This window comes from Helianthus annuus, chromosome 8 (assembly GCF_002127325.2).
Source record: "Helianthus annuus cultivar XRQ/B chromosome 8, HanXRQr2.0-SUNRISE, whole genome shotgun sequence".
NCBI classification, from domain to species: domain Eukaryota; kingdom Viridiplantae; phylum Streptophyta; class Magnoliopsida; order Asterales; family Asteraceae; genus Helianthus; species Helianthus annuus.
The window spans coordinates 1,667,440-1,690,977 of record NC_035440.2 but is presented as its reverse complement, the minus strand read 5'-3'; the positions used below and the strand labels follow the sequence as shown (position 1 = coordinate 1,690,977).

The 23,538-nt window shown below is 35.4% G+C and overlaps 2 protein-coding genes across 2 annotated transcripts; one reads left to right on the top strand and one right to left on the bottom strand.

Annotated features, from left to right (window-relative positions):
• Window positions 1-1,127: 1,127 nt before the first annotated feature.
• LOC110871634 (anthranilate phosphoribosyltransferase) lies at window positions 1,128-9,566 on the top strand. Its single transcript, XM_022120344.2, has 10 exons — window positions 1,128-1,631; window positions 3,145-3,624; window positions 4,200-4,357; window positions 4,865-4,948; window positions 5,035-5,087; window positions 5,900-5,981; window positions 6,105-6,212; window positions 7,081-7,204; window positions 7,365-7,450; window positions 9,191-9,566. Exons 1-10 carry the CDS (start codon window positions 1,247-1,249, stop codon window positions 9,410-9,412), a joined length of 1,782 nt encoding a protein of 593 aa, XP_021976036.2. The 5' UTR covers window positions 1,128-1,246; the 3' UTR covers window positions 9,413-9,566.
• Window positions 9,567-10,686: 1,120 nt separating this feature from the next.
• LOC110871635 (ribose-phosphate pyrophosphokinase 4) lies at window positions 10,687-18,040 on the bottom strand. Its single transcript, XM_022120345.2, has 7 exons — window positions 17,535-18,040; window positions 15,331-15,646; window positions 13,594-13,689; window positions 13,419-13,487; window positions 11,892-12,020; window positions 11,182-11,281; window positions 10,687-11,008 (listed from the first exon to the last, which is right to left on the bottom strand). Exons 1-7 carry the CDS (start codon window positions 17,939-17,941, stop codon window positions 10,875-10,877), a joined length of 1,251 nt encoding a protein of 416 aa, XP_021976037.1. The 5' UTR covers window positions 17,942-18,040; the 3' UTR covers window positions 10,687-10,874.
• Window positions 18,041-23,538: the final 5,498 nt, after the last annotated feature.

The following is a 23,538-nucleotide window of genomic DNA, read 5'->3' as shown; positions in this document are numbered from 1 at the left end:
CTTTTCTCTCAAGTGCTGCTTCTTCAGCTGTTATACTACTGGGAAGTTTGAACTCTGCTTTTAACATGTATTCCTAAAACATTCAACATGCACAAGAATTTTGACTTTTACTTTGACTTGGTCAACACATGAAATTGCCATTTTGACTTTTACCTTGCTACCTGGAAATGATTTTATTTTCCAGCTCAGCACGTCGCTTTCTGGATCAAACGCGATGTCATGAGATCAAACGCTCCACCAGGAGGTACAAATGATATTGTCCGATCATTTTAAAAACGAGCCAAGCACACACCTAGAGTAACACCCAACGAGGAGGAAAAACAAGGAAACTATTAAATGAAAGGGCATTAGAAAGCCTTAAGCAATGAAAGGGCATTAAGAAGCCTTAACCATTAGGCTTCTCAGTATGGGAGGCGTCCCCGGGCCGTCGTGGGGCGGCGCCGCCCCATCGTCCCATTTCCCTTGGAGCGTCGGCGTCCTCTTCGTCTTGTTGCTGCCGTTCAAGCCGAGGCTCCCCTTCTCACACACACATATAGATACATATATACGCCCATCCTCCATTTCCCTTGGTCCATTTTTAGAGGGGCATCCTCCTTGGATGTTGAAGTGGCGCTAATGTGGAGGGACATCCTCCAAGGACTTGACTCCTCCACACCGAGTAGTAGCGAATTATTATAATACTGATGTGACAAAAAATGTCATGGGCCTTAACCATTAACTTTGTTAAATAACAATCATATTCAATTCCCACTTGTGTCGTATTGGGGTGGATATTGGGCAATGATGGTGACAAATCCACCGAGGGGGGTTCGATCCTGAGCCGCACCTTGGTTTTCATCCGGCTGTTACTTCAGTGAGCCTTCTCGTGTGGAGGCAGTACGGTTTCCGGGGGAACGCCGTAACCAAGTCTGACCAATCTAACACGTACCCGATTAAGACAACGTAGTCTGGGCAGATCTTGGCTAGGGGCTAGAGCCGCCGTTTAGACGTGTGAGAATGGGTCACTAAAAAGCAAAGTCACCATAAAAGAAAAAAACTTTGTTAAATAACAATCATATGTAACTTTCAAAAAAAAAATAACAATCATATGCCCACATGGGGAAGTATTTATATTAAAATTTCACTATCTCAGCAACAGCACAGTATCCAATCATCTTCTTCACTACACATTGACATATCCGTCTCATTTTCAACTAATTTTCCCGTTGAAAACCTCCATTTTCATGCAATTTCCCCCAAATTCGCCATGAAATCTCTCTTCCACAACTCAACTCTCTCAATCCACCACACAAATCGTATCAAAACCTCACCAATCGATACATACAACCGTCAGTTTCAACAATTTTCCACAACAGATGCACAACCGATCAGTTTCCGCATATCTCGCCAACAAAACTGCCGGTTGACGATCAAATCGGTGCTAGATTCAGCTTCAATCGATCAGTATTTCGGACTCACGGAATCAGATGCACGTAATCCTACTTTGTCGACTTCGTTTAGGGTTCCGATGCACCGGAAGCCTAATCAGACGGTGTTAGAAGCTCAGGCTAGGGTTTGTACTGGACCGACTCAGACTAAACCGCTCACTGAAGAACAAGCGTTTAGAGTTTTGGATACTATATTAAGATCTGGTATGATATTTTTGGATGTTTTGATTTGTATGATGAGGTTTTATAGCTTGCAAAGTTTCGATGATGTGTGTGTTGTAGTTGCTGCAGTTAGTTAGTTAGTTAGTTTAGTTAAGCTCAGGTGTAGCAAATAGTTTCTGGTTTTCGATTCGAACACAAATGATTTTTTGTATTGGAGTGGTCTAGCTTTTGACTTTAGATTGATCATAGGTGTTTAGGTCTTATGATGCGTGTGATGATAAGATAATTTGATGCAGTTAGTCCGTTACGTCTAGCAATCAAATGGCTAGATACTCAAAGATTAACCAAACACTTCAAGAAAGTTCTTGATAGAACTCAAAAGTTCACAATTATTAGTAATCAAACTAGAAACTGATCATAAACATTCACCAAGACTATTATTTATACTAGACCCTTACGAGTAGGGCTGTTCAAAAAGCTCGCGGCTCGGAGCTCGCTCGGATTTAGCTCGGAAAAAGCTCGCTCGATGTGGCTCCGTTTAAAAGTGAGCCGAGCCAGCTCAGCTCAGTTAAAAAGTGAGTCTAGCTCGGCTCGGCTTGTAACGAGCCGGATTGGCTCGGTTTGGCTCGCATACCAGCTCGGCTCGGCGTAGCTCGGATTATTTTACATTTAATATATTTTATTTTTATATACATTATAATATATCACAAAAACTGATTATTATTTACATGTGATTAGGAGTGTAATTTGATATCTATACCACGTTTATAGGTTGACTACCATGCTAATGAACTTATATTGTATTTCGTTGAAATTAAAAACGAATTTTGTGTTGTTAAAATTGATTTTTGCTTGTAGTGTATTAGGTTGAGTTTATTGTAGATATGTTCTTTTGAATTATTGAATAATATTTTAAATTACTGAATTTTGAGAGCCAAGCATTAATTTTTCTTTTCAAAATCGAGCCAAACCAAGCTGAGCCGAGCCCGAGCTTAGATTTCCAACTCGGTTTCAAATCCGAGCCGAGCCCGAGTTTTGCCCTAGCTCGGCTCGGTTCGGCTCGTGAACAGCCCTACTTACGAGTTTAGACATAGTAGAACTTGTATCTTCATTGATGTTGACCGACAGGTTTAGGAGTAACACTTCTTCATTATAAACCTGTTGCCTGTTGGAACTTGGAATGGTCACTACTTTGTGTTGGCTGTTGAATAATGCATTTAGTGTGTGTAATTAGTTGTAAATTGAGTTGATGAATTAACATATAACACCTAAGTTGACCCGAGTTAGTCAGTAAGCAACCCGCAACCGAGATGCAAAAGTTGCTTTTGTGACATTTAGCTGCTAGTTCTAATGACTTGAAAGTTAGTGGTGCTGTGGTGATACTTTGCAGACTTTAGTTGTATATAAGTCATGTTGCTCCCCTTTATAAAGCTTATCCTTCATAACTGATTTAAAGTTTTGCTGCTGATTAGTCCGGAAAGATGCTATAATGCCAAAAAGAAAATACTGTGGTTTACAAATATGAAATATTTTTGATAAATATGTTTAATGTCAGTCAAGGGAGAACTGAAAGATGAAGAAGAGGTATCAAAGGCACAACTGGGAGCATTTTTCGCAGCTATGACAATTCGTGCAAATGCGTTTCCAGAACCAACCCAATGGAGTGAAGGTGAAAGGCGTGCAATAGATGCATACTGGCCACATTTAGTCCGGGCCCTACCTTCAGATATAATTTTTTTAGCTGATCCGGAAGGTTCTATAATGAGACTTGGGAATTCAATCGGCCCACAATACGTCGGTAACGGGAGTTATGAAATGAGACTCGTGGGTGCCTTGAGGGAAATTTTAGCCGGTGGTCATCTTGGTTATGAAGAAGTTCAAGGTGTTTTGAAAGATGTTCTTCCGTTGAAAAAACATGGTACAGGTGGTACTGTAAGCGAGTCACTGTTGTCGGCGTTTTTAATCGGTCAACGAATGAACAGGGAGACAGACCGTGAGCTAAAAGCATACTGCCTTGCGTTTGATGATGAGCTTGGTACTAGTTAATAAAGTGGGTAACTGAAGGAGTATTAGAAGTAGAGGTGGCAAAATAGCCGGGTTGGGTGTGTCGGGCAATGGGTCAACGGGCTCTAGTCAAAAGTCAAAACTGATAATCTTTTGTGCTGATTGACCTGAATTGGATTGATCGTAAACACTTTTGTTTGAACACTAACTTGTTCTGTAAATAGCTAAATATAAATGCAGAAAAAGATCTTTTCAGTAATAATTTGTTATTCCGAATGGATGATATGGGTGACCTGGTGAATTAAGAATAGGAGGTTTGGACATGTGGGCGATGGGTCGAATACGAAAACACAATTTATATTATTTCAGTGATGATCTAATTTTTAATAAAACGATTTAGTTGTTTGATGCATAAAAAATACACTTTGGGCGATGTTCAATGTGTTTCCTTCTAAGCTAATAATTTTCAACCACCCGTTAGAGATTAAACATAGCCTGAATCGGCCATTCATAATTTAATGGGTCGAAATTGCCAACTCTAATTAGAAGTGTAATTTTTTTATCGTTGATGTAATTTTTTTTTTTTATTTTTTTTTTTATAATTAGGTCCTTTGCCGGTAGCTGATGTTAGATCATTGACTCATTATGGTGAACCTTATGATGGAAACACGCGTTTCTTCAGGAGCACACTCTTTGTTGCTGCTGTTAGATCCTGTTACAATGAAGCGTGCCTTCTCCATGGTGTTGATTGGATGCCACCAAAGGTATTATCTGAATTACAAAAAAAAAACAAGGAAAAATTACAAGTTTTGTCCTTTATCTTTATACCAATTTTCAGGCGGTGTCCTTTTTAACGAATGTTGACAGGCGGTGTCCTTTACTAGGTATTTTGTTGCACGTTTAGTCCTTTACACCCAACCCAGTTAAAAAACCCTGTTAATTGTTGACAGGCGGTGTCCTTTACTAGGTATTTTGTTGCAAGTTTAGTCCTTTACCTAGGTATTTTGTTGCAAGTTTAGTCCTTTACACCCAACAATTAACAGGGCTTTTTAACTGGGTTGGGTGTAAAGGACTAAACTTGCAACAAAATACCTAGTAAAGGACACCGCGTGTCAATATTCGTTAAAAAGGACACCGCCTGAAAAGTGGTATAAAGATAAAGGACAAAACTTGTAATTTTTCCAAAAAACAATGTTCAATTGACCATTACTATAATTCTTTGCATCCGTTTAAAAAACATATTGATAAGAATAATATGGTGGCTTTCTCAGGGTGGCATAACTGAGGAGCAAATGCTAAAATTCATGGGAGCAAATACCAACGTAACACCATTACAGGCTAAAAAGCTTCTTGAGGTCATTGTTATTTCTTTCATTTTTATTTCCAATGTCGCTGTTTTTCAAATTTTCATGATTTAATACTCTTAAAATTGTCTTTTCAGGATGAAGCAGTTGGTTTTGCTTATGTTAGTCAACGGGAAGCTCGCCCCTCTTTGTAAGTAGACAACATATCTGTTTTGTTTATTGTATGAAAATGACAAATCATTGAAGAACATAATTAATGTCATTGAGATAGAAAGTTTTTCAGCTAGAATTGACAAGGAATTGTTGAAATTGAAAATATTGCATAAACTAATATAAAATATTAAAAATGTGCTAAGGCGAACATTTAAAAAAAAGGAAAAATTACAAGTTTTGTCCTTTATCTTTATACCACTTTTCAGGCGGTGTCCTTTTTAACGAATGTTGACGGGCGGTGTCCTTTACTAGGTATTTTGTTGCAAGTTTAGTCCTTTACACCCAACTCAGTTAAAAAACCCTGTTAATTGTTGGGTGTAAAGGACTAAACTTGCAACAAAATACCTAGGTAAAGGACTAAACTTGCAACAAAATACCTAGTAAAGGACACCGCCTGTCAACAATTAACAGGGTTTTTTAACTGGGTTGGGTGTAAATTACTAAACTTGCAACAAAATACCTAGTAAAGGACACCGCCTGTCAACATTCGTTAAAAAGGACACCGCTTGAAAAGTGGTATAAAGATAAAGGACAAAACTTGTAATTTTTCCTAAAAAAATTACAACATGTCGACAAATGTTCAGGAGACATACAAATAACAGTTATATAGTTTAATAAACAGTACAAGATAAACTACAAAACAATGTAATGAAAAGCAAAAGGGTATTTTGGTTTCTAGGAATCATATAATAATTATTTGAAAATTAAGGGATAATGAAGTTTTCAAATTTTGCATACACCTATAGGTACAGGCACTATTTGCTGATGTCATCTATATGGTTTTTACAGATATTCATTGATTGAGATGCGGGAACATATTAAAAAACGTCCACCGTTAGCAACAGCTGAAAAGGTTCAGCAATATGTGAGGGTAAGCTTGCATTTACTTCTTTAGTGCTTGAATGTTGTAAAATCGGGTACAAATACATAAATCGGAACATTTAGTTATGCATGATGCTGTAAGATTTGTAGAAAAATATGGTATAAATTGTAGGCTACAGGTAAAGAAGCAATTGTTGCAGGATTCTACCACGAAGGTTATGAAGAACCACTTCTGATGCTCATGAAACGAAGAGGTGTTCATGCTGGTTTGGTGGTTAAGGTATGAACAGAACAGGACATTTAATAGTGTTAAATAAGAGGTGGCGATTTTGACCCATTATTGGTAAAATGATAAACATGTCGGTTTGGGTTATACTTCGCCTCTAATGGGTCAAATGTGTAATAAAAAGTAACTAAAATGGAAGCGGGTTGAAAGTCACCTAAAGTGTATTCGGTTATTCACAATTATGAACCCTTATGAGTTAATTTATTTCAATAATATTATTATTTAGATAATATACTTCTTTAATCACATTGAAAACTTTAGTTTTGTTAAAATTTCAAGAAGATAGATGACAAATTATTGAATGATTAAATTCTTGGACTTTTAAAAATTAACAAAATGATTCTTTTTACAATGTTTACGGACTTGAATCATATAAAAAAGACCTTTTGTTTTTCTTTAGAAAGTAGGATAAAAAAACAAGAAAAAGTATATCGTACAATATGCCTTAACGTACGCTGCATACGCGATGGCAAAATCGCACGTTACGTTTACCAAAAATGAAAATCGCATGTTGTGAAAAAAATTAAATTCGTATGTTAAAAAAAATAAATAAATTAGCATGTTAAAAAAATAAAAAAAAATCGCATGTTAAAAAAAAAAGCAAAATCGCATGTTCAAAAAAAATCGCATGTTAATACTGCATCGCGTACGCAGGTTATGTTGAGGCAATTTGTACAATAACCGGCCTCAAAAAACAATTATTTTTTTGTGAAAATATTCAGGGACTTTCTTTTTAAGTTTTAGAAGGGATTTAATCATGCAAAAAAACGAAAGAACAAACTAGCAAAAGTTGATAGGGTTTTTTTCGACAATTTCCCTCTTTTTTTTTTAAATTAAAAGTTGATGATATGATTAAATGTAGGGCGAAGAAGGAGCACTTTCAATGACAATGAAATCCCGATCCGTGAATGCATCAAAAGGACTTCCTGTTAATTACTGTTCTGGTTTTCGCTCACTCAACACTCCACCAGCTTATGACGTTGATGGTGCGTACAGTGAACTACATCATTGTTTGTTTTTTTGTAATTTTTCTTTAATGGTTAGGTTTTATTAGCTTATGTTGATGTCTCGCATATTCGAGAATCTGAAACACCGTATAACTAAGCCTATCGCAACTTTAATGTTTCTATGGTATGGTATTTACAGGAGTATCTCGTGAGAATTTTTCCGTTGTTGTGGATCCAAAAGATTATGGCTTTGAACCCTCGGACACTCCAAGAACTGATAAATCGGTATGTTTTTTTACTTCTGTTTAGAGGTGAAACTTTTGAGTCGTTTACATATGAATGGGTCAATTGCGGTTATTTTTTTCTCTTAGTTGTTCAAACAGGTAATATAGAAAAACAAGTAGCTGTAAAGAAATTGCACGGGTTAAACGGGTCGAAATTATCCCAAAGCATATTTTTAAAACATCAAAACCCATCTATATTATTTTAAAAGGGTGTTTAGGGTTGCTTTATAAACACTTGTAAGTTATTTGGAGTATCTGCTTATTTCAGTCTACTTCTTATGTAGATGAAGCTTTAAATAAATAATCGCAAATTATAAACAAGAAACTATACTGTGATTGATATTTGTATATATGATGCCTTTAATTTTTTATTTAGAGTAAAATGCCATTTTTGTCCCTGAGGTTTGTCCAGTTTTGCGACTTTCGTCCAAAGGTTTGTTTTATCGCATCTAGATCCAAAAGGTTTGAAATCTTGTCATTTTCATCCGGATCGTTAACTCCATCCATTTTTCTCTGTTAAGGCATGGGCATTTTTCGTCTTTTTGTGAACTTAAGGGCATTTTCATCTTTTTGTGAACTTAAGGGCATTTTTCGTCTTTTTTAAATACTTGTACATTATGTTAACCTAGTCTTAACCCCCCGCGTTGCGGGGTAGGGGGTGTAAAACCATGCTACCAGTGTCGCGGGGCGGGAGGCGTAAAGCTGTGCTAAGTAGCAACTAAACGAAGACCAAAACCGAGAAAAAATGTGAAATAAAATCATGAATTTTAACGCTTAGTGACTCACGCGACGTAAACCATAGACGAATTTGAATGTATACCGACACGTATTAAAAATTTGAGGGGGTAAAAACAGACAAAATGTGACCAACAAACATCGTGCTATGTAGCAACTAAACAACAACAAACCCGAGAAAAAACGTAAAACAAAACTATTATTAAAAATTAAACTAATTTAACTTTTGTTACAAAATTATAACAAATCCAAAGTTTTGTGACATAAATATAATCTTAAAGTTTATATATATGAAAAAAGAAAAGCATAAAAGACAAAACCATAATAAAACAAAAAAAAAGTTACTGTTGCTCATATTCTTATGAATTAATACATATAAGGAATGCTTGTGCATAAAGTGAAAAGATCGAATTGCCTTTTAAGTTAACGAAAAAGACGAAAATGCCCCTACCTTAACGGAGAAAAGCGGTAGGAGTTAATGAGAAAATGGCAAGATTTCAAATCTTTTGGATCTAGATGAGGAAAAACAAACCTTTGGACAAAAGTCGCAAAACAGGCCAAACCTCAGGGACAAAAAATGACATTTTACTCTTTTATTTATTTTAATTTAAAAAATTGATGGACATAAGTGTCTCGGGTCAACCCAACCCGACCATTGTCACATCTATACATTATCCTCTTGATTAGCATCTTAAAATCTATGCAGTTAATATTGGTGAGATATCGGTCCCCTAGTAAAATATCGGTACCGATATTATCGGCGATATTGACCGGTATCTCACCAATATTTGACCGATATAACCGATATATCACCAATATATCACTGAATTATTATTGTTAAATTGCTATATATGTAAATTTTGCATTATATTAAAATTACCGATATCCCACCGATATCTCACCGAGATAACCTATATCTCAAATATCGGTCCTTGACCGATATCCGATATTTTACCGCATTAACTGCATAGCTTAAAATCATGCATAATGTTTTCTGGAATTTCAGGTTTCGAAGAACATAGAACTGGGGTTATCAGCTCTACAGGGAGAAAAGGGGCCAGCGTATGATCGGATCGTATTAAATGCTGGGATGACCGATCACTTACTTGGATGTACAGGCGCAGAAGATGTATCAACTGCACTTGATCGAGCCCGTGAAGCCATTGACAGTGGTGAAGCGTTGAATCGACTCTTGAATTACATAAAGATTTCTCATAGAGTCAAGTGAACATGTAACATGCTGATGCAATACTTTTCTTTTTGATCGAAACACACAACATACAATTGAGTTGTAGTTTGCCTATAAAGGATTTTGTTTTTGCAGTACATGTTAAAAGTGAGGATACTTTGAACATATATATATAAATTTTTGGTCTTACTCATCTGCATTTTTTTTTAATAGCGACATAACATTTTAAGGTTGATTGGTCTCAGCTCGTTTATTATTTATTAATTATTTAATATATTCGTTAATAATTATTTTTATGTGTATATATCCAACTAATATGTTTATGTAACTAATGTATACCATTTAGTTATATATTTCATAGGTTTATGTATGATACTATAATGAAGTTCAGGCTTAGGCTAGCGCGTGATACGGAAACGAAGATCAAACACGTTGATTCAAAGAATAAGAATACCCGTGTAGTTCTTTCCCAACTCTCAAGATTCCACCCAAAAGACACAGAATTTGAAGTGAAAAATGATTTATGTCAAAATTCAAGTCTCCGCTTTTCAATTACTAGAGGAACATATAAATAGAGACCGAAATTCGAAATGGGCCTCAAAAAGACTACGGGCCAAACACATGTCCAAAAAGAAAATGCCCAAAACACTTCAAAAAACATAAAAATGCAAATAATAAATGAAAATAAGCGTTTTTTGGCCCGGACGATGACCCAAACCGCCGTAGGCAATTTGCAGCAAGATGGAGCTCGTTCTCATGTTCGTTTCGCCTTGTCGCACGCCCAAAACGGATCCCCGTAGCCCAAGTTAGAGCCATTTTAGTGAAGCCCCTTTTGTTACACGATCTTGGGCCTCCAAGTACAAAATAGCCCGCTCCTCCACACTTGGGCACGCATCATTTAATAGATGAGCTTAAATTTAAGCTCGAGCTTGGTGTCATGGAGTTATCTTTCGATCCATGTGTGGCATCCCCATTTACCTGGGGATAAACCAATCCACCCTGCTTTTTGTGTGCGTTATTGGCTTTGTCCTGTCTTGGACTCATCAAGAGAAGAGTGCTAGCTCCCAACCAGTGGTGCGTTCGTCACGGATACGACTAGGCACGCACACCTTATCCGCTAAGGCCGTCCCTGATAAAGTCCGGCACTAGCCAATAAACCCAATATCGCGAACATCTCACACATGAATTAAAGTTTTCAGCCAAACCAATACATCAAAAACGAAGAGAGAATTCAAAATAAATTAAAGTTGGTTACGTTAAATAAAAACTTAACTAATTTGTATCTTTATGGGATAAATTTAAGGAAAGTTGAGTTGATTTTTTGATGCAACTAGTCATTCATACAATACAGAAAAATGGCATACATGAATGTCATCTGTATATCACAGAAGCATGATTTTATTAACATAAAACAAGAATAAATGATGTAAAACTCAGGCTGCTTTGAAACCAAACCTCTCTAAAAAAAAAAAAAAAAAAAAAAAAAAAAAGATTTCATTTTTTATATTTGCAGAGTAGCTGCTATGGAACTAGCAAGACTGAGGACTTCAAATGGAGGTTTATTCTTCACTTCCTTCACAGTCAGAGGGCACGAGTCCGTTATCCAAAAGAATGTCAACCCGTTATCGGGTTGTCCTGAAAAGTTTACGGGCCAGGGACAAGGTTACTAAAATAAAACTTATATTAGTTAAATCTTTTACCTTAACCCATTTGAATAGAAAACATAACCAAAATACCAAATCGACCCATTTTAATTTGTCGGATTTGCTTATATATAAAATTAAAAATAAAATAATAATAATACTTACCTCCGGTATCATGTTTAAACCGCTCCCACGACCGCTTAGGAAAAACACCATGGGTCACATATGCACTCACTTTTTTTGCTCCATGTTTTGCCAACATTTTCTACAAAAAAAAAAAAAAAAAAAAAAAAAAGAGTCAAGTATGATTGTAACCAACATGAGGATTAATCAGTTAAAAATACTTTATTTAAAGAAAACTTAAAAAGCAGCATACTTCAATCATATTAATTTAAGAGACTATATTTCAATCATTTCTAAAATGTAACTAGCAACCATGGAAATATAGTACATAGGAATGACTTTGGATATCCGTTTATCATTTTAACGTCTTCAAAAAACAAATAAGAGTTAACTGCCATTTTCGTCACTGTGGTTTGGTGAAAAATGCCACTTCAGTCCAAAAAAAAAAAATTTGCGTCAGCTCCGTCCTCAACATTTTTGAAACGTGCCACTTCAGTCCAAAAAGATAACGGCTTGCGCCAGTTCCGTCCTCAACGTACGTTTTTAACGGCACACTATCTTTTTGGACTGAAGAGGCACGTTTTAAAAATGTTGAGGACGGAACTAGCGCAAATTTTTTTTTTGGACTGAAGTGCCATTTTCCACCAAACCACAGGGACAGAAATGACAGTTAACTCAATAAATAATGACATTATTATTAAAATAAAAGAATTCAATTTTAGTTTCATGTCTTTTTGATTTTTTTTCCTCACCTGACATTCAATCAGCGTTCCCCCTGACTGAACAAGATCATCAACTATCACAACATGACGGCCTTTAGGATCTCCCTCTTTAATGCGTACGATTCGTTGGTCACCTTCCCTAACTTTTGTACAGATAATCTGTGCACATAAAAACAACCAGTGAGCAATGATGAATAAAACACTAGCAAATGACTAGAGGTGGAAAAAGGACTGGTTGGGTAACGGGTCAAAACACGTTCAATACTTTTTGTAGCCATCATGTTTATTAGATAACGGGTCAAAACATGGAAAAAAACAGGTTTGGGTCGACTACCACAACCCGTTTAAAACAACGGATCGGGTTCGGGTTGACCCATATTAAAAACAGGTCGAGTTTGGGTTAATACGTATAAAAACGGGTTGACCCGTTATCCAGTTTAATTATTTAAAAAAAAAAAGTTTTATATTTTTTATTTCTCCATTTCTATTTTACATGGTTAGTTTTGACACATTGTACTATTTACTTGTCACACTCATACTCAACATTAAACATGTTACCGATAACCCGCTTAAAACCCAACAACTCACTTGTAAATCATCAACTTGTATGACTCATTTAAAAATATGGGTTAAACGGGTCGGGTTCGAGTTGACCCGAATTTATATGTGTGCGGGTTAGGGTTGAAATCTTTGACCCAAATAATAATATGGGTAGGGTTCGGGTTGACCCATATTAAAAACAGGTCGAGTTTGGGTTAATACGTATAAAAACGGATTGACCCGTTAACCCGTTTAATTATTTAGAAAAAAAAACTTTTATATTTTTTATTTCTCCGTTTCTATTTTACATGGTTAGTTTTGACACATTATATTATTTACTTGTCACACTCATACTCAACATTAAACATGTTACCGATAACCCGCTTAAAACCCAACAAGTCACTTGTAAATCATCAACTTTTATGACTCATTTAAAATTATGGGTTAAACGGGTCGGGTTCGAGTTGACCCGAATTTATATGTGTGCGGGTTAGGGTTGAAATCTTTGACCCAAATAATAATATGGGTAGGGTTCGGGTTGACCCATATTAAAAACAGGTCGAGTTTGGGTTAATACGTATAAAAACGGATTGACCCGTTAACCCATTTAATTATTTAGAAAAAAAAAACTTTTATATTTTTTATTTCTCCGTTTCTATTTTACATGGTTAGTTTTGACACATTATATTATTTACTTGTCACACTCATACTCAACATTAAACATGTTACCGTTAACCCGCTTAAAACCCAACAACTCACTTGTAAATCATCGTGTATGACTCATTTAAAAATATGGGTTAAACGGGTCGGGTTCAAGTTGACCCAAATTTATATGTGTGCGGGTTAGGGTTGAAATCTATGACCCGAATAATAATATGGGTAGGGTTCGGGTTGAACATTTCACACCGTCAACCCGCCAACCCATCAACCTGACACGATTGACACCCCTATATAAGACAGGCCCCAAGTAAGATAAGAAACAGAAGAAAAAGAAAGACATATATACATATCACATACCACAGGAAAGTGCTGTAGCTGTTTGTGAAACCGTTTCCAAGCACCGTCATCTGGAAAAGCAATCGATATCTAATTTTTCCCATCGTGTTAACGAGAAAAGGGAGTCTTAGTATGGTGATTATAATAATTAATAAACATAAAGCTTTAACATAAAAACCAAGAGAAGTAATATTACATTGTCAGAATCGGGAAGCTGTTGCAGCCTACTTTTAAGCAAAGGGATCCCACTCTCAAAACATGGTAATACGTTATCAGTAAAGTAGAATCTTTCCTGCAGGAATCCAATATCGGCAAAAGGTTATAAACAAACAAAATCCTGTACCCAGGTAGCTCATGCAGTTAATATCGGTGATATATCGGTTATATCGGTCATATCGGTCCCTTAGTCAAATATCGGTACCGATATTATCGGCGATATTGACCGATATTTGACCGATATATCACCGATATTTGACCCATATAACCGATATACCACTGATATATCACTGAATTATTGGTGTTAAATTTATATATCATATAAATTCTGCATTATATTAAAATTACCGATATCTCACCGAGATAACTTATATTTCAAATATCAGTCCTTGACCGATATCCGATATTTTACCGCATTAACTGCACAGCCAAGTAGTTGATGTAGGATACAAATGAAACAAAGGTCCTAGAATAACAAAGCAGATTTTTTCGAACAAAACGAAATACTCTGTATAGAGTGGCATTTTTGTCCAATTTACTTATAAATGAGTCAATCCAAGGTTTTTTTTTTTTTTTTTTTTTTTTTTTTTTATTCTCTAACGGGTCAAACGAGTAAATTTAAAACAAATAGATTTAAAGGAAACATATTAACGGTCTTTACATTTTGAATTTTTCCAAAGTGTTTTTTTAACGTATAAAACGGTGTCGTTGTAAAAATCCCAACTAGCCTCCGATTAGTCACTGATTAATCGCTAGTCGGAGGTTCACCAAGTAATTTTTATCTAATCGACCAATTAATCAATAGGCGATCAACAATGGTCAAATCCAGTCCGAATTGGTCAAAAATCAGTGGCAGACTGGCAGTCTAGCGATTCCGGCCAGATTCTTGACCAAAACCTGTAAATTCCGGCAATTAATCCTATCTACTTGAAAATATGGGTCGAAGAAGGTGTTAAAACGTGTCTACTTAAAAAATACATATAAAAATGTGTGTATATACATATAAAACTGAAAATTGTATATAAAATCCTAATCTGATTAATCCTTGTTAATCCCGATTAATCATTAGTCAGTACCCCACCGGCCGACAAGCACCTAGCGATTCTTACAAGACTATTAAAACCCCGTAGATCATATAGTTGTAAAAAAAAGAGTTAATTACTGTTTTCGTCCTTGTGGTTTGTCAAAAATCACTATTTCAGTCCATTAGTTTAAAAATTGCGATTTCAGTCCCTGTGGTCTCACTTTCGTAACCATTTCAGTCCCTGTGGTTTCACTTTCGTAACCATTTCAATCCATTTATTCTGTTAGTACAGGGATTGAAATGGTTACGAGGTGGACTGAAATGGTTACGAAAGTGAAACCACAGGGACTGAAATCGCAATTTTTAAACTAATGGACTGAAATAGTGATTTTTGACAAACCATAGGGACGAAAACAGTAATTAACTCAAAAAGAGTTAAACAGATTCTTACAACACTATTAAAACCTGTCAAACTATTGCTAAGACAAAAATTCAATAAGCAACGATGAGGTTTTTTTTTTCCAATTTATAATAACCTGACATGTTTTTTCGCTGGATTTTACTTAACGTAAAAAGCTGAATAATTCGGGGTAGCCTCCACACGTGTTATCCCAACCATTCCCGACCCGCCCATTTTGCCACCTGTGGATCTATGGATAATGGAAGTATGGGAAAATAGTAAATGGCACTGACCTGCAAGGCATGGATGTCGTATATCACCACACTAGTGGGCCCACCCCTTGATATCGGAATGTTTGACAAGAACCGAGCAAGAGTGAAAGCCGTTGCGATATCCCCTTCGTCTTCCATGCGTTCCGAAGTCCCCGTTGGGAAGAACGGAAGGACTAAAGTGAAAGACGAAATGAAGAGTTTCGGCAATGCATAACTAATTGATAGTTGCTCAAAGATAACTCCAGGAGAACTAAATGATGCAAGAAAAGCTACATGTTCTCCTCTTATTCCATGTGCATTAGGTATTGACAAGTTTGGAAATCCATCCTCAAATTTCCTGAAATTCCATTTTTTTTTTTTGAATTAATGTAATACATTATAAATTTAGAGTAAACTTCCGTTTTGCTCCCTGTGGTTTGGTCACTTTAACGGTTTTGCCCCAAACTTTTAAAAATAGCCATTTTACTCCCTGATGTTTTGGTTTTGTTGCCAGTTTGCTCCCTGCGGGGAGCAAAACGGAAACACAAACAATTTGGATGGAGTTAGAGGCGGGGAGCAAACTGGCAAAAAAACCGAAACATCAGGGAGTAAAATGGCTATTTTTAAAGGTTTGGAGCAAAACCGTTAAAGTGACCAAACCACAGGGAGCAAAACGGAAGTTTACTCATAAATTTATAATCATAATAGTCAAATAATCACTTTCAAATAGGGATGTAAATGAACCAAACTGAACGAGACATTGTTCATGTTCGTTTGTTAAGCTTTTATCGGACAGGTGAACGGTTCACGAACACGTAACAGAACGAATTTTCGTGTTCGTGTTAGCTCGTTAAGGAAATGATTTTGTTCGTGTTCGTTTGTGTGCGTTCGTTAATTTCATAAACGAACATAAACGAACCAAACCGAACGATGCATTGCTCATGTTCATTCATCCGTTAAGCTTTTATCGGACAAAAGAACGGTTCACGAATTCTCATATTCGTGTTAGTTCGTTAAGGAAATGATTTTGTTCATGTTCACTTGTGTATGTACGTTAACCCCGTAAACAAACGTAAATTAACACAAACGAACATAAACAAACACAAACGAACATATACCTATTTTAAAAATAAAAATCAACATTCTTAAATCTCTTGCATCAGACATAATCACCTAACATAAGCATAAAATTAAGTACTTGACATAATTATCTAAAATTTAAAAAAAAAAAAAAAAAAAACCTTTAATAACGGAACATAAACAAACAAACATAAACAACCGTAAACAAACATGAACAAAACAAACACAAACTAACATATACCGATTTTAAAAATAAAAATCAACATTCTTAAATCTCTTGCATCAGACATAAAATTAAGTACTTGACATAATTATCTAAAAATCAAAAAAATTAAAAAAATATAAAAATAAACTTTAATAACGGAACATAAACAAACAAACATAAACAAACGTAAACAAACATAAACAAACGTAAATGAACGAACATAAACGTACACATTACCAAACGTTCAAGAACACAACTGAACATAAACAAACACAAACGAACATACACCTATTTTAAAAATAAAAATCAACATTCTTAAATCTCTTGCATCAGACATAATCACCTAAAATTAAGTACTTGACATAATCATCTGAAAAAAATTATAAAAAAAAAAAAAAAAAACTTTAAGGGTATACGGGGCACTCTCGGTGACCCCATGCGGTGACCCAAGTCCCCGCTAGGGAACACCGCCGCCATCCCTGCGGTGAGGCAAATCGGGGACCAAGCTCGGTTTATGTTCACCGCATGAAGGAGAGAGGAGATGGTGGGCCACCCTCATTTTCAACCAATCAATTATTTTCCTTTTTTTTTTTTTGAATAAAAAAACAATTCCCCCAAGAGATGAGTGCCGCCATCAAATTAAGGGTGTGAGGGGAGTTGACGTGGCCCCTCTCACCCTAATGACTGAACATAAACAAACAAACGTAAACAAACGTAAATGAACGAACATAAACGACCACATTACCAAACGTTCAAGAACACAACTGAACGAATGCAACCTTTGTTCAGTTCGTGTCCGTTCATTTAACTACTCAATCAAAAATTACCGTTCATGTTCGTTCATTTATCAAACAGAACACGTTCGGTTAGTTTACGAACCCTAATTCTAATCCCAAATCAAACCTAAAAAGCTAAAATTCACTACTACACACTCAATTCAAACAAGAGTACAACAATTAACCTCCAATTAATACTCCTTAGCTCAATCGCATCCGACTGAGCAGCAATCCGCTGCGCTAGGGCTTCCATTTCATCCGCATAAAACAAACAAACCTTCTTAAAACTTTTCAATCCAGAATTCATCTGAATCGGAGACGTTGCAGGAGCCGGAGGCTTCAGAATAATGTGAATTGGATCACTTCCGGCAACACAATCAACAGTCCACTGGTGCTGTTGCTGTTTCTGTTGTTGGTAGTGGTGGGCCCCGTTGTTGTCAGATGTGTTCCGTTGACAATGAATTCGAGCCCTATTGTGGTTCATAGATCGGTTGTTGTGGATAGAGGAATGGAAGAATGTAGGTGTGAGTTTGTTCGGGTGTGGTGGCGACGGTGACGGTAGCGGTGGCGGTGGCGACGGAGAGGCGGCCATTTCGCGGCGGTTATATGACGGTTTTCCGGGTTTTGTGACGGTTTTGGTGTTTTAGCGGCGAGTTTTTCGGTTGTGATGATATAGTGTAACGATTTTCCTCGTTTTATGGATAGAGTTTGATCACTTGTACGTTGTGCAGTAAAATGTGTACCGTTTTTGTAACTTAAAGATTAAAAATTGGAGTAAATTACGTTTTTGACCCATGTGGTTATATCATTTTTACTATATTAGCCTAAAATAAGAATTTTTAATATATTTACCTCATGGTCTCTATAACTAACCATTTTGACCCCTAAGTCTAGAGATCATGGGGGCCAAAATGGTTAGTTATAGAGACCGTGAGGGGCCAAAATGGTTAGATTTAGGGGTCAAAATGGTTAGTTATAGAGACCGTGGGGGCCAAAATGGTTAGATTTAGGGGCCAAAATGGTTAGTTATAGAGATTATGGGGGCAGATATGTTAAAAATTCTTATATTAGACTAATATAGTAAAAGTGATATAACCACAAAGGCTAAAAACGTAATTTACTCTTAAAAAATGTGTAACGTTTTTAAAAGGGGATTAGTATTTTAAAAATGTGTAACGTTTTTAAACAGGGATTAATATTACAAAATCTTTTTATTAAATGCACATATCCAATATTTTCGGTGGATGATTACCCACAAAATCCAATATTTTGTTTCCTAATTGTCTACCGATGAATCATACAAAATCCCAAAAATAATAATAACTATTAATTGTTGTCTGAAATTAAAAAAAAAATCACAAAAAGAAGATACATGCTAATTTTTACGATGGGATCCCATTGAATCACAAAAATACTAAAAGAGAATTTAACGCCATATAATTTAAGAGTCATAATTTTTAATACGTTGTTAAACTTTTTTTAATCGTTTTGAAAACATTATACAGTGTATTTAAAGAAGTTTTATATAAAAAAAGAGAAAAAAAGTATTATATAAAAAATAAGAAAAAAATACAACTTAAAATAATAGGAGTAGATTACTTTGGTATTAAAAAAAATAAATAGAGTTTATTTGATTTTTTATAGAAAGTGTTTCTTTAAAAAAAATTAAAATAGTGTTTTTCTTATTTAAAGAAAGCCCTTTTTATTTCCTGTAACCGCCTTCACAAAGTTGGTAATTCATTTTTTTGTATTTGATTGATTTTAAGATATTCAGTTGCATAAATTTAAACAAATTCTTTTATAGATTGCGATACTTTCTAGTTTTATGCAATTGATAAAATAATAAAATTGCGATACCACCGTTATTTGTAAATCTTCATCTATTTAATTTTTTTATTTATTTGTTATACGAAAACATTAGAGTAAATTACTTTTTGAGTCCCTGTGTTTTAGTGGTTTTAACCACTTGAGTCCAAAATCAAAAAGTTTAACGCCCTGAGTCCCTAGCCATTTATTTTATGACGTTTTGAGTCCAGTTTTGTTCATTTTATAACGATTTGAGTCCAAAAAATTGGACTCAAAAAGTTAAAATTTGGACTCAAAAGGACTCAAATGGTTAATAAAAATGCTTATAGGGACTCAGGTCGTTAAACTTTTTACTTTTGGATTCAACTAGTTAAAACCACTAAAACATAGGGACTCAAAAAGTAATTTACCCAAAACATTTAATATGTGCATTTAATAAATAGGTTTTGTAAAATTGATTTAAACTTAAATAGAATTAGGTGTTAGTACCCAAAGGTGTTACATTGAAAAAATTAAAAAATGAAAACATATTTAAGTCATTATATTGATAAAATTAACTAATTTTGGTGTTAGTACCCAATACCCAAAGATGTTACAAATTTGAAACTATAAAACCGAAATTTGTTAAAAAAAAAAAGTTAGCACCCAAAGGTGAAACTATTATAAACCACAGGGTTCATATGTGTGATTAACTCTAATATTAATAATAACATGATTCGTTCACACATAGGGGTATTTAGTATTCTGGGTTCTTACATATTTTTATGCATTAAAAATGTGTAACATTTTTAAAAGGGGACTAGTATTAATAACATGATTCGTTCACACATATAAAGTATTCAGTATTCTTAGTTCTAACGTATTTTTATGCATTAAAAATGTGTAACGGTTTGAAAGAGGATTAATAATACGATTCATTCACACATAGGGGTATTCAGTATTCTAACGTACTTTTATGCATAAAAAATGTGTAATATTTTAAAAGGGCGTTAATAACATGATTCGTTCACACATAGGGGTATTTAGTATTCTAATGTATGATTATGCATTAAAATTGTGTAACGTTTTAAAAGGGGATTATTAATAACATGATTCGTTCACACATAGGTAGGGGTGTGCACAATTCGGTTATTAGCATTAACCGTAACCGAAGTCATTCGGTTAGTTGTCGGTTTTTTGTTAGGTTCGGTTAATTTGTCGGTTTTTGGTTTGGTTTGGTTAATTTCGATTAATAACCAAATCAAACAAGGGCGACATTTTTTTTGCTTAGAAATACATATAATGTAGGTAAAAATACATGAAATTGAGGTATAAATACATGAAATGGATGTTTAAATACATTAAATGAAGATATAAATACATTAAATGGAAGTATAAAACATGAAATACATGAAATTGATGTATAAAAGCTAGAAATATATGAAAATATAAATGGTTCGGTTCGGTTAATTTCGGTTAACCGATGGTACAAAAATTTACCGATAACCGACTTTCGGTTAATTCGATTTCTGTTAATTTTGGTTCGGATTCGTCGGATTTCGGTTCGGTTTCGGTTAACGGTTAGGTTATTGTAGACCCACACATAGGGGTATTCTAGCGTATTTTTTTCGTGTCAAGTTGTTCGAGTTTTGGGTCGGGAAAGTTGACCTGATAACTGACTCGTTTAAAGTTCAGGTTTTACGGGTTTGGTTAGTTCGGGTCGGGGTGTTCGGTTTTCAGGTTTAGATGTAAAATTTAAAACAATACTTTTTCTACAAAACATCATTTGACAATATGATATTTATGATGTCATATGTTCAAAAGTATCAAAACGTAATGTTTCAAATACTAGAGACTTCAAACCAAAACAGCTCTATAAAAAATCAAAAAACCAACAAATGTTTGGTTTTTTTGGGTTTCGTGTTTTTTGGGTCCAGTTGTTCGGGTTTTTTGTTGGGAAAAAAATGACCTAATAACCAACTCATATTAGGTTCGCATTGGTCGGGTTTGGGTATTCCAGGTATTCTCTAATTCGGATTCGAGTTGGGTTTTCATATAATAATGGACAGTCATGCTGTTCTCATGTGATAGATGGAGAAAATGACTTTTTGTTACATATCAAACGAGAGAACTCAACCTAAAAGACTAGTCTGATGAATGAGAGAGTCCATTTGGTATATAAACCTCACGCCAGTTGCCATACAATCGATATGGAACAAGTCTCATACCTTGCAATAGTTTAGTCCATAACACTTGTTGCTTTGTCATGGTTCGTATAACTCAAAACGACAATATACTAATAGAAAAAAACCTTTTTAAAATAGTAAACTGTTATTATTCAGTGTAGATAAGGAGACTATAATATCTTTAACAATATTATATTTTATTTTTATGTAGAAAATCTAAACAAAATATATCTGTATAATAATTTTATTGTTGTATTTAACACGTTGTTAAGCCATGTAGGTTTTGGGCTACAAATAAATTAAAAAAGGGCTCATAAGCTTGGGTTCATATATCGATCCAATCCAGTGATGTTCAGTCCAATTAATGCATCTGGGCCCGTGGTGGTGGTATGTTATTTTATCAGACACAATGACATAATGCAGGGCCGGCTCTGGGCCCGGCAAACCCGTGCCAACGCCTGAGGCCCAAAATTTCAAAGGACCCGAAAAGTCTTTATAAGCTTGTATATATGTTTATTAAATTATATATTTAGTATATTTATGCGTTTATTATGCAAAAAAAATATTGATGGCGTAGTGCTAAAAACCATCTCAAAATAATATAAAGGTCTCAAGTTCAAATCTTTGCTCAGTCACTAAGTTTTTATTTTTGTAATTCATTTACACTTAACCATAATTTTGGGCCCAATTCTTTTCGTCGCCCGAGGCCTAAATTTTTTCAAGAGTTTTCGGGGACGGCTCTGACATAATGTATTTGCTCTGCTCTTAGAGTGGTGTTACTTTAGCCCCGTCCAATCCTACATTGTCATGTCAACTCTATACCCCCGTACTCTAGAACAACCAAAACACTGGACGTGTACCCACAGCCCACAGGTACCCTAGAACCATAGACCACACCCTTTAAAGAGATGACCCCACCTCCTCGAACCACACTCTCTCCAAACAATCACGACAAAGCTTTGCCGGCAAATAGATGGCCTCCACATGAGTATTGTGTGATAAGAGGTTCCCAACATGACTAAAGGAACAATTTTATAGGGTTGCAATTTGTCGAATTATGTTATACGGAATAGATTGTTGGGTCATCAAGAAGACACACACAAAAAAGTTAGATGTAGTATAGATGTGGTGGATGTGTGTGCACACGCTGATGGACATGATAAGAAGCAAAGTTTTCCGGTAGAAATTTGGGGGGACATGTATCTTGAAGAAGACAATGGAGTGGAAAATGAGATGATTTGGGCATGTACAAAGAAAACAGATCATGACACCAGTAAGAACCATGGAAACTCTCAATGTGGATGGGAAAATAAGAAGAGATATACCAAACCAATTTGAAATGAGCAAATTAGGCATGATTTCCTAGATTAGCACCTCTCTAAAGATATGATCGGGGGTCATATTCTTAGAGACCTCATATTGTGCTATGGATTGCTTTGGGGCATGTGTAATTATATTTTAGATTTGTTTAGTGTTTTTAGCCTTTTATAACCTTTTGTTTAGCTTAGACTATGCGGAGTGGGAGCGTGGGGGCCACGTGGAACCCCCACCCACGTCGGGCACACCGCCCCCAGTAGTGGCGTGGGGGTGGCGTGGGTTTTCTCAATGGTGTGGGCCAAATGGAGGTGTGAGGTGGTAATGTGTGGTTGGTTGTGGCTTCAAGGGCAAATGGAGGTAGTGAGGTGGTGGTGCGTGGTTGGTTGTAAAAACACCCTCTTCCACGCCCCTACCACCCGGTGCTTTTAGGGCTTGAAGGGAAAGCCACATCTCCTGACGTGGTAGCCATGTGTCGCATCATACCCTCCCTTCAAGCTCCTACACTCTGAGTAGTCTTGGCCTTGTGTTTGTGTTGTTTGAAGAATATACATGTTTAGGAGAATATATAGGCACTTGCATAAAGGGAAGTGCTTGTTTTTCTTGCTTACTTGCTTTATCATCTATAGTCATTGTTGTTCGCAACTTTCTTTATTAGTACTCGTGTATAGTTATTTGTTAGAATTCTATTTTTTACTGATACTTAGATTATTATATTACCATACACTACACTATACTATGTTAAGAGTTTGCTATAAAGTCCAAATTTTCTAAAAAGTGTAAAATGTCATAAAACATCATAATATCAATCGTAAAACACACAAATAACATAATGAAGATTACTATAATATCATATATGTGGGTTTTGTTTTGTATTTTGAATGATAAGGCTCTGATTATGGAA

What these genes read in the sequence shown, in the direction of transcription:
- LOC110871635 (XM_022120345.2), bottom strand. Translation starts at nt 17,941, where the DNA reads ATGGCCGCCTCTCCGTCGCCACCGCCACCGCTACCGTCACCGTCGCCA. An exon ending in ACGACATCCATGCCTTGCAG is followed by an intron (nt 13,690 to 15,330) that starts GTCAGTGCCATT and finishes GGATTCCTGCAG; the next exon opens with GAAAGATTCTACTTTACTGA. An exon ending in GAACGCTGATTGAATGTCAG is followed by an intron (nt 11,282 to 11,891) that starts GTGAGGAAAAAA and finishes TTTTTTTTGTAG; the next exon opens with AAAATGTTGGCAAAACATGG.
- LOC110871634 (XM_022120344.2), top strand. Translation starts at nt 1,247, where the DNA reads ATGAAATCTCTCTTCCACAACTCAACTCTCTCAATCCACCACACAAAT. An exon ending in GGATACTATATTAAGATCTG is followed by an intron (nt 1,632 to 3,144) that starts GTATGATATTTT and finishes GTTTAATGTCAG; the next exon opens with TCAAGGGAGAACTGAAAGAT. An exon ending in TTGATTGGATGCCACCAAAG is followed by an intron (nt 4,358 to 4,864) that starts GTATTATCTGAA and finishes TGGCTTTCTCAG; the next exon opens with GGTGGCATAACTGAGGAGCA.